Source organism: Zonotrichia leucophrys, chromosome 2 (genome assembly GCF_028769735.1).
Source record: "Zonotrichia leucophrys gambelii isolate GWCS_2022_RI chromosome 2, RI_Zleu_2.0, whole genome shotgun sequence".
Taxonomy (NCBI): Eukaryota; Metazoa; Chordata; class Aves; order Passeriformes; family Passerellidae; genus Zonotrichia; species Zonotrichia leucophrys.
This window is the reverse complement of record NC_088171.1, coordinates 117,930,198-117,947,501: the sequence shown is the minus strand read 5'-3', so window position 1 is coordinate 117,947,501 and position 17,304 is coordinate 117,930,198. Positions and strand designations below refer to the sequence as shown.

Below are 17,304 nucleotides of genomic sequence, written 5' to 3'. Positions count from 1 at the left end.
GTGCATATAGAAGTATGTGCACATAAATGCATATGTGTGTGCATATAGAAGTATGCTTATATACACATTTTCTGTTTCAATATGCATAATCTGATTGATATATACACATAATTGATAAATACATTTGTACACACACACATGTATCCTGAATGAATTGCATTTGCCTCTTGAAAATGGCTAATACTCCCTGAAAGGGGAGATGGAGAGTGATTTTATTGGTACTGTTTGATCTCAGAATTGAGGATCACTTTTGCAGTGAACAATGCAGACATGCACTGTAGAAAGGCTGTTCCTGTCTCTGCCTAATTCAGGAGACAACAGATGGGTGTGGGAAGACCGGAGAGCACAGTGGGGAAACTGGACAGGACTCACCAACAGCCTTGCTTCTTCTCTGTGCCACTGCAGGGCGTGTGGTTCACAGTGCTGACAGTGGTGGTCAGGAGTCAAGAAGGGGTTTGGCTGAGGGCCAACTGGAAGTGAAAGCAGGTGGACAATACCTGGACTAAGAACACATTGCAAGAGATAAGAGCAAAGGCAGCCCAGATCTGAACAGGAGAAGGAAGATCTGGTTTGAGAAGAAAGTAAACAGTGGGTGGGAAAGGGGCTCAATGGTCATAGCACTTCATGGAGGCATCCCAAGAGGGTGGAAGTATGCAGAGGAATCAGAAGCAGGAGAAAAAGATTTTCAGAAAACAAATATGAGAAAAGACAAGACAGAATTAGAGGAAATCTAGTGGAGATACCTTGATGACCTTAATGATGTATCATTAATAAAGACCAATACTTCCAAAAAGCTCCTTATCTCTCTGGTGAGTATAGAGATGTCTGGTTAACCAAGATTCCAAACTTCTGGAAGGCTCAGTTACATTAAATGAAAGGTCTATTTTCATCACCCTTTTTGTCCTAATAATCATCCTGCATTATTTAGCGTGCGGTTTTATAGAAAACAATACTTGATTTTTGCACTAATTATTTTTTTACTGCTGAAATTACATACTACATTCTCAAAGAAAACACTGTTGCTGCATACAGAAGCAGCAATATTTTTCCATCCAGCATTCTCCTCTCTTTCCTTGTTACCAGGGATTTTAAAATGTGATAATGTCCCACCGCTGTTTCTGAGATTTCCTGAATTTATTTGTTTGCTCTTTATTACGTAAGGAATGATTTCTGCCTGTTTGAATATATTTCTGTGGGGAGTGCTGACATTCTTATCCACACTTCACTTGTCACTTCCAGGCCAGACGGTTAATATGATTTTCCTACTATGAGCTACTTACTGTGTACAGTTTTAACATGTGTTAAATGCAGCAAAGCAGTATATTGAAATGCAGAAATGAATTAGGGAAGAGGGGAATATCAGACAAAAGGCATTGGGTTCTCTTTGGTAAAGTCAGTTAATGTGCAGCATAAATACGTTCCTAATAGGAGTGAAAGGAAATACAGGTGGATCTTCTGATCCCATCCTTCTCACATGAATATGAGGGAAAAAAGTGTTTGTGTTTATGGATAATACCTAAAGAGGAGTGTCTGCGAGCCTGCAAAGGAGGGATTAGCATTCCAAATGGTGAGCTGGAAAACACAGAGGACTAATCAACAGCATCTGGATGGGAGCACAATCTTTTCACTGGGAAAAGGCTGAGAGCTGTAATGGTTCCCAAGTTGGATTTTTATCAACACGGCGGTGATTTTGCACAGAAAGCTGAGGTTGTGCTCGGAAGCAAAGGGTGTCACCCTTGAGATGGAATAGGTAATTGCACTGCTGTGCTCAGTGCAGACACTGCCATAGAGAAAGGTGTGAAAATCAAGAAAGAAGTGATACAAGTATGTAGAGGTCTAGAAAATAATTATGAAGAAATACTGGAAGAAATGGAGGTTGTTTAACCTAAAGAAGGCTAAATGAGAACATAATAAGTACCTTTAAATGCATTAAGTGTTCCTGCAGAAGTGAAGGGAATAATTTATTCTCTTCTCCTTTGCAGACAGAGTGAGAAGTAGTGGGCTTGAGGTACATGAAGATAAAGGTTAGATGTGAGGAGAAGCAGATTGCTTGGGGAGACTGAAAAGACTCTGTTCTGTTACTGTCATCAAGAAGGGCATAGGAAAATATAAGGAAGATACCAGTGCACAGCACCCTACCTGGGGTGCCAGGTATGAAATCGGTAACCTCTCATCATCTCTGCCTAGCCTATTTTTCTTTGATTGAAGCTGAATTAAGAAAGGAAAAGTTCTGGACTGGACAAATAACCTCAAATATAAAATTTAATAGAATGACCTTGGGCTTGGTCAGGAAAAGTGTTGAGTAGTTTTGGCTGCTCTCACAGCCTTTACCCAGACCAGAAGCAAAGTGGGATTGCAAAATGAAGGCTATGAGCCCTAAATTTATATGAACTTTTAGTACTGATGAATTATTGTTGCATAGGCCAGGTCTTGTCTTCACCATGCCCCCTATCCTGCCTGTTATGAAACTTTACATTACATTTGGTGTTGTAAAATGTCTCAGAATGTTGAGCCTCTGATAAAGCCTGAGCTACAAGCTCTTTCTTTGTGGGTTTCCATTTTAAAACTGTTCAGATTACTTTTCCACCATGGTATTTACTTGCCTTTTGGCTTCTTAGGCAATGTCCCAACTGGTAACTAGAAATAGAGGTAGAATTTATAGACGTGTCCTTCAACACAGTGTGCAGTGTGAAGAATTGCTATGTACAATGTCAACGTACAATTCTTGATATAATTTAGCCTAAACTGCAAAGGAATAAGATTTCTTAGAGAGTGTTATTTCAGAGTTACTGAATGAGTTATTGAGTCTTGGTATTTTTGGGTATTTGGGGATTACCTAAATGGAATTGCTTGAAGAGAGAGAAAGAAGATGCTCCTGTGGTGAATGGATTACAGTTGGAGATCTTAGCAATAAAACCTTGTATGGTTTTAAAGGAGAAAAAAAGTATTTTTTATTAAAATCCCAGAAATTTTTGACACAAAAAGCTTTCAATAAAAGGATTGCATTTTTCTGGGGGGAAAAAAATCACTATAAAAATTCACTAGTTGGTTGATTTGCTTTTGTCAGCATTTCTCCCAGTTTGTCTCACATTATCACAAACACATTAGAGTCTGTTTTGCTGTACTGCTCTTTTTGGGAGCGCAGATAAACTCTCCTCTCCTTGGAGTGCTCAAAAGTGTATTTTATGCTTTTTTATGTATCTTTGTCCTTTTCTTTTATGAGTGATTTTTATCCTAAAGAAAACAAGATGGTGATCAGTACTGCAGTATGAAACCACTTTACCTAGGCATGGTATAGGCAGTGGCAGTGTGAGGTTTTTCTGTCCGGGACTCGCACTTCATCGTGTCAATCCGTGTCTCTCTCAAGGTGATGCATCCACTTACTCCCCTCAAACCTGAAAGCAGTGACCAGATAGGAGCAATGCCTTTACCTCCACAGGAAGTATGGAAGCTGAGAATCCAAGGGTAAAAGATTGTATATTGCTAAAACCCTCATCTGGCTTGTTCTGCAGGGAATGCTTTTTCGTACTGTGTGTATTCAACCTGGAAGACTTAGAGTTCCAGGAGATCACTGAGTGAGATCATTTGGGTGAGGTTTTAAGACATGCATAATTTTATAAATGTCAGAAATTGCATTGTGGCCAAATATTTGAAAGAAAACTTGATTTTCTGTCCTCATAGATGTAGAACACCTATAAGTAGGTCTAGGGGAAAATTGCTAAGTTAAAAAAAAAATATAAAGACTCACTGGCTTCCTCCTGTCCTAAGTTTCCTGTGTTCTCTCTCTCATAATACAAGAAGACATTCCAGACACCACATTTCTGGGGATTACCTTTCTTGGGGTTGAAGCCTTTGGCCTCATTCTTTTCCTCACAGTTAGAGTGTTCATAAGCCCCTGGAAAGACACTGTCTGTCATGTCTTGTTGCTTAAATATTGTGATCGAGCCTGTGAATAATCTCTAACTGCTTTGACATGTTCATAATAGCTTTTGTTCTACTCTGTACCAATCCATTTCCATTCCTTAAAGTCCCCTGACATGGTGTGTTCCAGCTTGGACATGGTATTATGATGGTTTGTCCAAAGATACTATGGAAAATTCAGAGCACGGACTTAAACTTTTGTGAATGGTAGCGAGGTTTGGAAAGTGAAAATAACCCCTCTGTGGCAAAAAAGGGGTCATTTTATATTATTGTTAGACCTTTTTCTCCTGGGCTGGTGGGTTTTCTCTGCCTTTGGTGGAAGTTGTTGTGAAAAGCGGTCAGCTGAACCGGCGTTACCCTGCAGAGTGACGTGTTCCTGTCGGGCTGCTTCAGCTGCACTGTGTGCAGTGAGGGCTGCCTTAACACCAGATGCCAATCATACACCACCAGTGGATTTGCAAGATTATAGGACAGGAAAAAAAGATGAAGGTTAAGCATGGGGCACAATAGAGATTACTTATGGTAATGAATTGTATAATTTTTCTAGACAGATCTGGATTAATGTTTATCCCAGGCAAAAGATTACTGTATGTCTGATTCTAGTTGTAAACAGACATTATTAAACAGAAGGTTTATGTTCATGAAATGCGACTATGGGTGTTAAAGCACTTATGATTTATTATGTGCAAAAAGAAAAATTAACCTGTTCATCTGCTATAGTACAAGATGCACTGTGGGTTTTTGCATAATTTGAAAGGCATCTGCTCCTTTGGAATACAAATAACCAGTGAGATGAGAAAGATTCTTCTCTCATTTACACGGGTTCAATGCCTCACACTGCAGTGATGTTGAAATGGTGTAACCAAGAAAAGAATAGTCTTGTGTGCTTTTATAAAGCAATAATATTTCTGTGAGAGATCATGTTGGCAAAGTCTGTTTGCTTGTGAATCTTCAGGGTATTTTCTTTATAACTAAAAAAAAAAAAAGATGTTGTGTTCAGAGACCTTTGCAAAAGACTTTACTGGGATTTCTAAAATAATTCCTTTTCACTACATAAAAGCATAATGTTTAGATACATTGAATTTATTTTTTTTTATTGAACATTTTCCAAAATACTTATGTTGAAGCTCATTTTTCTCCTGCTTTATTGCATCACTGCTGCTTGGCATAAGTGAGACATAGATACAGCATCCACATTGTTTAGTATTGCCTTACCTCAGTAGCTAAATAATCACACCTGAGTCACTGCCTTCTGTGTTTTAGGTGAGCTGAAAAATATTCCCATAAGGAAACTGTAAACAAACTCCAAAACTTTGCTTTTTTGGTGTAGTAGATGTTGCAACTCTATTACTTGCTAACAAGTATCTTTTCTCTGTGAAAGCAACGAAAAATTAGTTATCAAAATCTGTTCATTCTATTTATGGGCTGTATTTGTAGCCAGCTGATTTTTGCATAATGCCATTTGAAATTATCCATTTAACAATGATGGATGATACAACTGTGTTGCTCTCCCTCCACTTTGTAACTGATCCGTCTACTTATAGATTGCATTGGACATGTTGCTGATGCTTTATTTGTAAAATTCACTCACATATGTGAGAAATTTGTTTGTTAAGTTTTACTGACTTCACAGAGGCTTCTCAGACAAGTAAAGATATTCCTCTATATAAGCAAAACCAACCCAATATGTGGAGTGAAAAGACCTGGGAATATCATGAGGTTTGTTAAATGCATTAGAATTTAAGCAGTTAGACTAGACCTGAATAAAATGTAATCTCTAAGACATTCTGAATGCTTAAATTAAAAAGTTGCAGTCCTAAATTTCCATCAAAACGCTTCGTAGTGCTCTATTATATATCTCAGATATATTCTGCATTTGGTACAACAAAATATTTGCCATGAGTAAAATATAACTCTAATGCTTGTAATATTTTCCCTAATTATCAAATTTTGCAACTTCTGTGAAGCGTGAGCCCAGAGTTAAAGTTCATGAGCAAATTAATTAAGCAGTAAAAGTTTCTGTGGATTTTGTTAATGGTTCTGTTTAGCATCCAAAGTTGATGAAGACTTCTGGAGATTCCCAGGATGCAGGTGAGAGTCCCTCGGGAAATGGGGTTGGCTGCACTGCTCTGCCTGAAGGTTTGTGCAGAAAGGCGCTGGATTTGGGGAGGCACTGAAATACGAGCAGTGCTGTGTGTTAGCAGACATGATAAGGCGTGGAGATGACCTCCATCTCCCAAAGAGACAGAAAGCTAGAAATGAAGACACATTTCTGTTATCAGTCTGCTGTGGGTCGTAAGTTGAACTGGTGTTATATTTGTCTCTGAAAGCCGCGTAGCTTTGACACAGTGTTTAACAGTGTTAAGCTTATTGCTGCTGAGCTAAACATGTCTGAAGTGAACGATGACCCTCACGTCTTTGCAATAGCAAAATGTCTCCCTGATGTGATCCCGAAGACTTGGAGCATTAAGTTAATTTTCCCCTGGATTTCTGAGCTGCCTTCTTTTTACCCGGCGGAGAGCTCGTGAAGAATACAGCTTCTGACCGAATGACAGAACATGGAGGGTGAAATTAGATGCATTCAATTAGAAGATGACAAAAAGCCTATCTAAATATTTGTCAGGATGCTACTTACAGGACGTAGTCTCCAGCCAGGGAAGTGAAAGGCGGACACTCTCAGGACTTAATAGTCTGGGGGAGAAAAAATGGGTAAATCGTCCAGATTCTTTACAGGCTTGGAAGGGATAATTGAGGGTATCAAGTTGGCTGCTATGCTTCCAGGGCTAGTGATCCCTCTCATGTAATCTCAGATTAGTTCTTTGCTTTTATTCACTTAATACAAAATTAAACATTACAAAGTTTTCTGGACCATTTGAGTAAATAATGTTGTTATTTGACCACAAGGGGATGATTAATGCAGTGGTTTCTGGGAGGTATTGAAGAAAGAGGAGCTTCACCTTCTCCTCAATATAAAAAACACACTACAAAACAACCAAACAAAATGCCAAAGCCACAAAACTTCAGGAAATGAAAAAGGCACAGCAAACTGTTGACTGCAAGACTGTCAGATAAGAAGATGTATTGGTTTTCCAGAGGACAAAGGATATTCTTGGAAACTTAAATTTGAAGTTAGTAGTGAGTTAAACAGAGATCAAAATATGCAGCTTGGTTTAGCCACATCTGTTTATCTGTAAATTAAATTTATAATAACTTCTTTTAAGTAAGGGGGCAAATCTCTGGCTTTTATTTTTCTGCCCAAAAAGTTTTAATTATGAAAGTAAAATTAAAAGTAAATACAGCATACCATGGTTATTTTAATTTTTTTTTTTTTTTTGTGTTACAGCAGTTCAAGGGGGAATGTGACTATGATAGGGTTAATCCAGCTACATAAAAATCCATGCTGTGTATGATAGTAGTAAAGCTTGTGATCCCTTGATCTTTGATTAGATCCAAGCTAGTAAATATCTTGTGTTTAATCAGAATGAGTTGTTCTGCATGTAGTATAAGTCACCTTCACAGATGGGATGTAGCAGCAGAGTTGTTTGTGAATATTTGTTTTAATCCCTTCCAGAACAAGCACGCTTTATGTTTCTTTGTTGTAAATCAGATTCAAGCAACTAAAGACCAGGATGAAGGAAAGATATTTACTTGCAGTCAGGAGTAGAACAGTGTGGGAACCTTTTTTCCTTTTAAAGAAAAATGTAACTTAGTAGATTCTTAAAAGGTATTTTATACTATTCTGTAAAGATAACTAATGCACCATGGCTGCTTTTTTGAACTGGGATGCAAACATCAATACCTGTACGTTCTTCTTAAACTGTCCAAATACATTTCTATCTTAGCTTATAAATATGAAGAGACTGAGATTTTTTACAGTTAATGTTCAGCCTGTATTATTATCCTATGTTTTAAAGTTATTTAGTTAGAATGGCTGTTCTTTGTGCTAGTAAGCTGAAATTACTAAAATGTTATCTGTAAGGATACTTGTTTTGTGCGGTGTGTCGGCGTCCTATTTACCTAAATCTGTCATAATTGCCTTCCAATACATCTTCCTCTGACACACCAAATATTGAAAATGAGATGACTCTTTGCTGGGAGCTTTTCTACTGAATGCCATTTTTCTGTGTTCATAACTTGATGGTAATAACTGGACGACCTGTAGTTAAATGCGTCTCAATTTCTCTCACTTATTTTTCCTAATCACCACATGGAGCCTTCAGTGCTCAGAGGTGTGATTAGATTTAACCTGCCATCATATCTGAAGAACTTTCTGTACAACATATTATACATTGCAGGAATTATAGATGTAAATGGTGGGTCTAAGTGTAATATATAAATAGATATAAAGATGAGTTGCTCTCATGCCAAAATTAACTCCTGTTTATTTTTTTTTCTGCTTTTAACAGAAAGACTGGAGAGCCCCCACTAATAAATGGCTGGATTCCTTACCTTGGGAAAGCTCTGATATTTAGAAAAGATGCTTACAAATTCTTACTGGATCAGCAAAAGAAATTTGGAGATATTTTCACTGTACATATTGCTGGTGAGAAATATTTTAGTATGTATCTTGATTTTTTTCCATCAGTGAAGTTAAATACTAATCCAAATGTTTAGTTTAGAATCTTCCTTAACCCAAAACACTTTTCTCTAGCATAGACCCCTAAAAATCCCTCAAATTTGCATATATTGTAAGCATAATAGTTATCTATAAAATATCACTATCAATGTGTGGATTTATTTACATCTCTAAGTATATATGTATTTTGACAGATTTTGTAGGTATGTACTGTATGAACATAGATTTTGCCAGCACATTAAATTATGTATTGGTGGGTTTTTTCCTAAAGAAAGGAGAACTACCATCATCTTGACACTACACAGAAAAATATCAGATTAAATTTAGAAAACACTTAAGAAAAAAAGTGCAGAATTTGTTCTCACACATTTTACAACTGGTTGACAGGAACACAAGGGAATGAATGACACATTGACTCAGTGATACAGTCGGGACTGGAACACAGCAACTTCCCGTTGCCAGCCTCTTACTCTGATCATGCTTGCTGAAAATAACAATATAATAAAGTATGATATAACCTTGCTGTTTCCTGTATTTATAACTGTATTACGAAGCCAGATTGAATACAAACATTTGAGTGACTTCACACAGGCGCATAGCTGTGGAAGAAGAACATAGAATAAAACTAAAATCCCAAATGAAAGTTAAATATATAAATTTACATCTGTCTGTAGAGATCTACTTTTTACTAAAGTCAATGTAAAATTCAGTATTTTCTTGTGTTCAGAAAGGCAAGCTCTTATTAATATAGCTGGTTATAATCATCTTCTGCACCTTTACATGCCGATATCCTTGTTCAAATTATCAGCTTTAGTCTCTATATATAATTTTTAGTTATTCCTGTAGATTTAGAGAGATTGAAACAAAAATATTCAGTGTAAAGTATAAAGTTTGCTTTTTTTTCCTAGGGTAGTAGCATTAGGTTTATATTTCCATAGAAGCAATATTTTGGAATGAAAATATTTTTTTTTTAAAGTCAATTAATTTAATTGCAAGCTGTGTGTTTAATTAATAAAAATTTTCCTCCTTTTAAAAAATCTGTCCTTTTGTTCCTTTGGAAGAAAATTTTTATTGTATTAAATACGTATTTTTTTAAATTTCATTCAGGATTCTTTTTTTGAAAACTGGTATAATCAGATCTTTTGCAACTTGAAAGTGAGTTTGGCACAGTAGAACATCAACTCTTGTTGAAATAGAGTCTTTTTTATTGTTAATTTGAATTCACACTATAATACAGTTTTGGCTTCTTACAAATACCAATTAATGGCTATAATCCAGATACTAGTACATTCATTAAACCGGATACAGTCATACTTCAGAATCTTAAAAGTGTTTAATCAAATATTTATTTCTTTTGACTCTTTATTATTTTATGAAAGACTATGTTTAGAAGTTTGTGTTTAACCAATTATGAGCGTAATTTAGTTTCAGAAATTTCTATTTCCAGGATAAACCAAATTCCATCTCAGATAATCCCCTATGTTCAAGTGTTTTGAGCCAAGCCTCTGTTGATAAAGACTGAGGTAAATGGAGTTAGTTCTGGATATCATTCCAGTCTTGTGCAGGGAAATGTTTGATTTTGTGAATTCGTCATAACAGAGACACCACTTTAAGTTCTCTTTTTCAGTATAAAAGTGCTGACCATCAGGACTTCACTAAAGAGAAATAGTTTGTCATCCTCAAGTCAGGGAGGAAACCTAAGCTAGTTAGTGTCTCCTCTCGTGCCCTGATCCGAAGGCATACAGGATTTCTCTCTGTCTTACTGATTTGACAAAGATGATGTTTCTGTGCTCGGCAAACATAGCGTAGCCAGCTGTATGTGGACTATCATTACTTTACCCCCCTGGTGGATGTCTAAAGGTCCTGTCAAAAAATTCTATCAATATATATTTTTATAATTATTGGTTCTCAAACTAGTTCATTTGGAAAATGCGGAACGATGCTTGGAGTTTCTGGCGTTGCCCCGTACTGGTAATGCGATTTTGCTGATTGTACTTTCCCATGTGATGAGCAAATGATTGTCATCCCTAAAAGTCGCAAGGGACATGGATGTCATCTTAATAAAGAAATTAAAAAGCACATCTTTCTATGAGAAACAATGTAAATTCCTGACCTGTCGCAGAAAATAGTTCTCTAATTGGTTTTGTGTGGTGGTGCAGCAGAATCGTTTTCCCCAAACGTCATGCCAGCGCAGCACCACTGTACATCATTGTCAGCAGTTCAGCAGAATCTCCCTAATAAGAGGACGATTACGTAAATGCGATAGTCTTGGGGGAAAAAAAAAAAAAGAAAATATCAGAATAGGAAATAATAAGGAGGGGGAAAAGAGAGAGAGTCTGTGGCACTGAGATGATCATACTTCCCAAGCCCCTCTGCTTGCTAAGGGTAAGCAGCATAGGCAGACGGCTAGGTAAGAACTTAAAGAGCTTGAAACAGTTTTGTCATTGTTTCTCGGGATTAAACTTTGTGTCCTTTGCCTCTCAAGTTCATAGGAGTGGTAACGAACCCTGCAACATTCTCTCTGAGACTAACTCACCTTTAATAAAATAATTTTTGTGGTTTTGACTAAGCACATTTGCCATTTTGAATACTGCTGCTAAGTCATTCTTTTCTTTAAAGCATGATACATCTACAGTAGCATATCACATTTTTCTCTCATAGACAAAAGGTAATTTTCATTAACTCCTTACCAGGCTGAAGCCTGCTCCAAGCATTACTGAAATAACATCCATCATTAGATGCCATCTGAAATGCTTGTCTTTCATCATTAGCATTAAAAAGGTCCAGAATGCATTATTAGAGTAATTTCTTAACTATCATACAAATACTGGTTTCTGTGCTCAGATTTACCAATGTTGACAATTTTCATATTTTCCACATCAATCTTCTATTTCTAGGAGATCGTAGAAAGTAAATGGAGATAACCAGGCTATTTGCAGCATGGGTGTAATGCAGACTGAAGAACTGGATCATGAAGTATGAATTCTCTGTAGCCATTAAAAATAAAAAATCAGAGGGCTTTTTGCAGAAAGAAGGATACATCTCTTGTTTTGACTTGTTTTTACTGTATTAAATAAAATAGCTCAGTGAGTTAAACTGTTGTGAATTGGAGTATGACATTTCTGTATGTACATGCCTACTTAGTTTTTGGTGTTGAAGGGGTTTTTTACAAACTAACAGTGAATGGCTTATTCTCTAGTGGTTTCTATATGAATATCTTCAATATTTAAGGCTACATGATTTGTGGAAATAGTAGTGTGCCTTCATTTTTGGCTGATTTGGCATTACCTTTTTTAGTACTCTGATAGAAACTCATGAGTATCAAGATTTTGAATTGATTTCAGAAAAGCTTACTTCCCAAAGATTGTCTTGGCGTTAGCTGCAGTGGAGAAACATGGGAGTAGGGGGGGAAACTGCATTTTGAAATACCAAATAATAACTGAAAACATTATGAAAGGTTTTAATTTATTTGTCTCTGACACCACCAGGGACGATCAGTGGGAAGAAACCTAACTGGGGACAAGGATAGGATTTTAAAAGCAAAACTAAGGACCATATTAACACTTTAAAAATTTAAAAATCATAGCTTGAGGTGAGAAAGTTTGTTCCACTTCGGATGTTTGCTGTTCAGGGTGTAGAGGAGGTGTTGGGGCACAATTTTGTAATTAGCAATCTGTTCCTGTATGGATGAGGCTGGGGTGAGCAGTGTAGCCATGTAGGGCATCTGTGTGTAAGGATGACTGTAATTGTTAAAGACTCCCAGACCCACTCTCACAACTTTCTAACTGCCAATAATTAGCCCTAGGTTTTAGTACTTTTCTAATTAAGAGATCTAAAATTAGATTCTCGATGGCATACATAAACAAGCTGCCTTTGTTACAGGGGGGTTCCACTTTTGTCATTATCTAGATCCTTACTAAATGTAGCAACAAGAAATATTTTGGTTTATGTGTTTATATATGTTGTTGACTTGCACTGATGTGGTCTGGAGCCTGAATTGATTCTACAAAATGAATTATATTTTGTTACATACTTACTTTTTGCTACCAGGAACCTGATAAGAATAATAAAATCAGGATCTGTAATATTCTTTTTCTCAGGGACTTTTTTTTTCAAAGTATGTGCTAGTGGTGACTTAGTTTTGATTTAAAATTATTACTAAAATTGTTTGTCTGAAAACTCATTTGCTGAAAATCATTTTCTTACTTAAAAAATGATAAGAATTGATGTGCGTTTGCTAAGTGTCTGATTAAAGATCACAAAGAAACTCATATTTTGCATCAGAAATAAGCAGATGGTGGACAGATGGTTTAAATTAATATTAATTAAAAATCCTAACTTAAATTGTTTACCCTGTAAATGCAAAGTTAAGAAGCCAGCTTTCATCTTTAGGGTTAATAACACTCCAGATCTATTTATTAAAAATTGCTCCACTGGACATACTTTCCAAGCTTTGATCACAAAGATGGTAGCCTCAATAAAGAGCATGAAACAGGTGAAAGCTAGAAAGAGAGGGTAATTCTAGGACTCTTAACAAAGATCCTGCAAGACTAAAGTCAAGTCAAGACTAAAAATTCCTGTTAGCCTCTGTAGTCATATGAGGTCTAAAAAGGGGACTGAGAATACAGGATCTCTCTTTCATGCTGGTTTCTCAATATACTTTAAAATTAAATTTACAGCTATGGTTGATTATGTTACAGTAAAACAAAATCCATGAGTATCTTAAAAATGTTCACACACTGTTGGCAAAAGAGAAAAAGAGTTCAAATTCTGTCTTGATATGTCCTTTACATTTCCTTACTAGTTCACTGGGATTGCAATTGATGTAATTGGGAGGGGAATTATGGCAGCTGGTAATTGCAGAGGAAGTCCAGAGTGTACCCAGATACCATAGGACACTGTGTGTGTATACAAATCAGAATATGAAATAACTATGATAATTCAGATATCATTATATGGTAACCATGGATACTTGACATTTTTAGTGGTAGTGACTACTTTATCTCTGGACATCTGTCACAGAGCCAAATTTGGTCCGCAGTGAAACATGTAGTGTTCCCATTAAAATCAAAGGAGATTTGTCCCTTCAGTAAGACAGAATTAGACTGTAAGTGCTGGAAGCTTTGCTCTTTCCCTGAGTTTGTGACTGGGATATTTCACAGGGAAAGTGTACATTTTAATAGGCATCCTTTTTCCCTAATGCACCTCTTAATTCAAGGTAAGAATCAGGAACTCTAAATTTAGAACCATCTATAAAGAGCTAAGATTTAATTGAGCTTTGGGAGTGTTAGCATTTTGATTCATGGTAGTTCCTCCAAATGCTTTTTTGCAGCAGTTGTCTTGAAGTTTGGGGAGAAATTTCAGGACTTCTTTGGCAGGGAAAATTTGGAAAAGCATTTAACTTGATGCAATCCTATCCCTCTGTACAAGGAGCTGAAGGTATCACTGTGTCATCTCATTAAGGACCCTGGCAAGGGTAGGAAGTTGGTGGTGCACTCTGACACAATGGATCTTAGCGCTGGGACAGTCTGTATCCCACAGTGGAGCCTGTCCTAAAAATGGTGCCTGCTACATCACAGGCCATGACTTCATGTTCATAAACTAAGGTAGTCATGTTATGGATACTAAGCACATTCTTAACAGAGAGTTAGAAAAGCTTCAGGGAAAAAGAGCCACATGTGAGAAAAACTTTAAATGTTGGGGGTTTGCAGCGTGCAGTTAAAGCTGTAGCTGGCAGATTATGAGTTCCTCTGTCATCTGCTTGGAAAAAGCTGCCTAGGTGGCATGTTTTCCACTCCAGCCCCTGTCATTCACTTTCCTCTGTGCAGGTGAAATGTGTGTGTTTTTTGCTTTCTGCTAGTGAAAACCTACAGTTTCCAAATGTTGCTATGACTCCACACTGTATTCTCATGAATTAGACCTGAGTAGAAAATTATTTATTTCAGAGCACCACATTTGAAGAGATCACACACAACTGTTGGCACAAACAGTAGATCTGTCTACATGAAAATGGCTTCACAAGGATTTTTGAAGAGCCTGCAAAGTGTGGATTGCACACTGGTGGAATCTGCATCCTGACAAAGACAATCTAAATAATATTTGTTTCATAATTTCTTTTTCTTTGCAGATTTATTCACATATCTTTGCTTTGGGTTTTTTTTTTTTTTTCCTTGCATGATTTTTTCACAGGCTTTAGCTTATTTATAGTTATTGCTTCTGGAAGTGTCACCAGATTATAAAAGTGCACGTGTCTCTAATTATTTTCTGTTCTTCTATTCAGGTAGATATATTACCTTTATCATGGACCCATTTCAATATGTCTATGTCATCCGAAATAGCAAGCAACTTGAATTTCATGAATTTGCAAATAAAATGGCATCCAAAACTTTTGACTACCCAGCCTTGTCAAAAGGAAAATTCCCTGAACTCAAGGAAAACCTGCACAGAATCTACCAGTATCTACAAGGCAAGCCTTTGGATATCATTTCTGACCACATGATGAAAAATCTCCAGGATATATTTGAATGGAAATGCTCACAAGCAACAGATTGGGAAACAGAAAAAATGTACAAATTCTGCTGCTCTGTAATGTTTGAAGCCAGTTTTGTAACACTATATGGAAGAGTTCCTGCTGCAGATGGCCACAAAGTTATTAGTGAAATCAGAGACAAATTTATCAAGTTTGATGCCAGCTTTCCCTATTTAGCTGCAAACATACCAATTGAGTTGCTAGGAGCTACCAAGAAGGTTCGGAAGGAGCTTATACATCATTTTTTACTTCAGAACATGACAAAATGGCTGGGAGGGTCAAAAGTGGTCCAAGCCAGACAAGATATATTTGAGAAATATGAGCTGCTTGGAGATTATGACAAAGCAGGTAGGAAACTTATGAATGATTGCTTGTCTAAAATAAAATAATTTACTATAGACCTTTGAAATAAAAAGGCAAAATGGCGACCTTGAAATTTTTTTATGTTCTTTCTAATTGGCTAATGATAAAATGTTTTACTCTGAAACAACCCTGTATGATAATTGATTTTTTTTTTTTTGTGCTGAGGTGGTAAAACAAGATACTTAATGGTGATAATGAGAAAGATTATAACTGAGCTGCATTTCCTCCCCTTATTCCCCCCACCCCCCCGACATTACATTTCAAACTATTCTCATTAAGCAGAAAATTAGACTTCAGAAGCCTATTGGTCCTCATTAGCATTCACTGATCCTTGGCTGGGTCTGTGTCCTAACATCTTTTAATTAGCACACTGCAAATCTAATCAGTGTAATAAACGCTATTAATCTTCCTTTTCACTTATTTTCTCCCAGCACATCATTTTGCCTTCCTGTGGGCCTCTGTGGGAAACACAATTCCAGCTACATTCTGGGCCATGTATTATCTTCTGCGGCACCCAGAAGCTCTTGCAGCGGTGCGTGACGAGATTGACCATTTGCTGCAGTCAACAGGTCAAGAGAGAGGGCCCACATATAACATCCACCTCACCAGAGAACAATTGGACAACCTGGTCTACCTAGGTAATTTATTTTTATCTGTTAGGAAGAGGAGAGGGGCTCTCCCGGCAAACTCAGTTTATCACTCATTTCTGTTTACTGAGAAGGTGGAGGACACAGCTGCCTAATTGACATAATAACACCCATTTACATCAATTATAAATTATGTAGTTTATAGCTGTAGATACTCTCATTGCATGTAAACATTAAAGCCTAGGTAATTAACTATGCAAGGTATGCAAAAGGCTAAATCGAAGCTTTGCAATTATTTGAAAAAAAGTTGATGCCTATTAAGTTGTTTGATTCTGAGCATCTGCCGAAGTGTTAATGCATTTCAAATACTTCTGTATGGTACTGCCAAGAAAGACCCTTTTCTGAAATTAAAGTGGGATTGTATATTTAAACTGCAAATGTATTTTATCTGCAAGCAATTTCTTTCTTTCTTTAACAAAACAAAAAAGGCTTCTAAAGCAGGCTTCTGTTGGGCAATGACTCCAAATGAAATATAAGAAGATAAAATTTGCAGAGGAGAAACGGTGTTTTTAGTACTTTATTCAAAAGAGGGAGCTTTAAGGGAGCTACACATCTTCTGGTTCTGGATCTAGGGTTCAGAGGGAGACCCTTGCCAGTGGTCATTGGAATTTGTTTGAATCAGGAGCTGTATAGACCTTCAGAGCATCAGCTCTTGGTTTCACTTCATTTGGTAGTGCATGGACACTGGCAAGAGAAATGGTGAAAATAGCCCAAGGGATGAAAGATGGCGTAGCAGGTAGGTACCTAACTTTTAATCATCTGTGAATCTCCACAAGTGGTGTTACAAGGGCAGATAACAGCTGAACAAAAGATTAAAGGTTCAATAATCCACTGTGTTTAAATATCAAAACCAATCCCGTATTCAAAACAAGCTCCTGTCCATAGGTCTTGGTAGCTCATGACCTGAACTGATGCTCTACTCCCAAACAAAGCTGTGTTTGGGTTGATGGTGGAGCAGTGCATTCTGTGCTTGGTTTGGATCCTTGTAATAGCTGCCATTCTCCAAGATCATCCAATGTGGCACATTTCGAGAATCCGTGTGCAGCCTTGATTTGATTAGTACAAATATGAGTCCATTTCCTTTGTGTTAGAGCATTAATATTAATCTTACATATCGTGAGTCTACAAACTTGGTTACATCCAGAGTCATGGCTGTTTTGATGCAGATTTATCTCTAACCAATGGAGAATGTTTTTGAAGTAGAGGAGGTGTTGCATGACAATTCTGGTGAGTAACATGACTTTCTAAGCATTTAATGGACTTCTAAG

The 17,304-nt window shown here is 37.0% G+C and overlaps 1 protein-coding gene across 3 annotated transcripts in view; it reads left to right on the top strand.

Moving 5' to 3' along the window:
- The window catches only part of LOC135444466 (cytochrome P450 7B1), a 127,780-nt gene that overhangs the window by 97,296 nt on the left and 13,180 nt on the right, over positions 1 to 17,304 (top strand). For 2 of the 3 annotated variants that reach the window (XM_064706164.1, XM_064706162.1), the window contains exons 2-4: positions 8,328 to 8,479; positions 14,778 to 15,374; positions 15,821 to 16,027. In XM_064706164.1, the coding sequence (XP_064562234.1) occupies positions 8,328 to 8,479; positions 14,778 to 15,374; positions 15,821 to 16,027 (956 nt within the window). The remainder of the gene's footprint in view (positions 1 to 8,327; positions 8,480 to 14,777; positions 15,375 to 15,820; positions 16,028 to 17,304) is intronic. The other variant, XM_064706163.1, reaches the window with a different exon arrangement.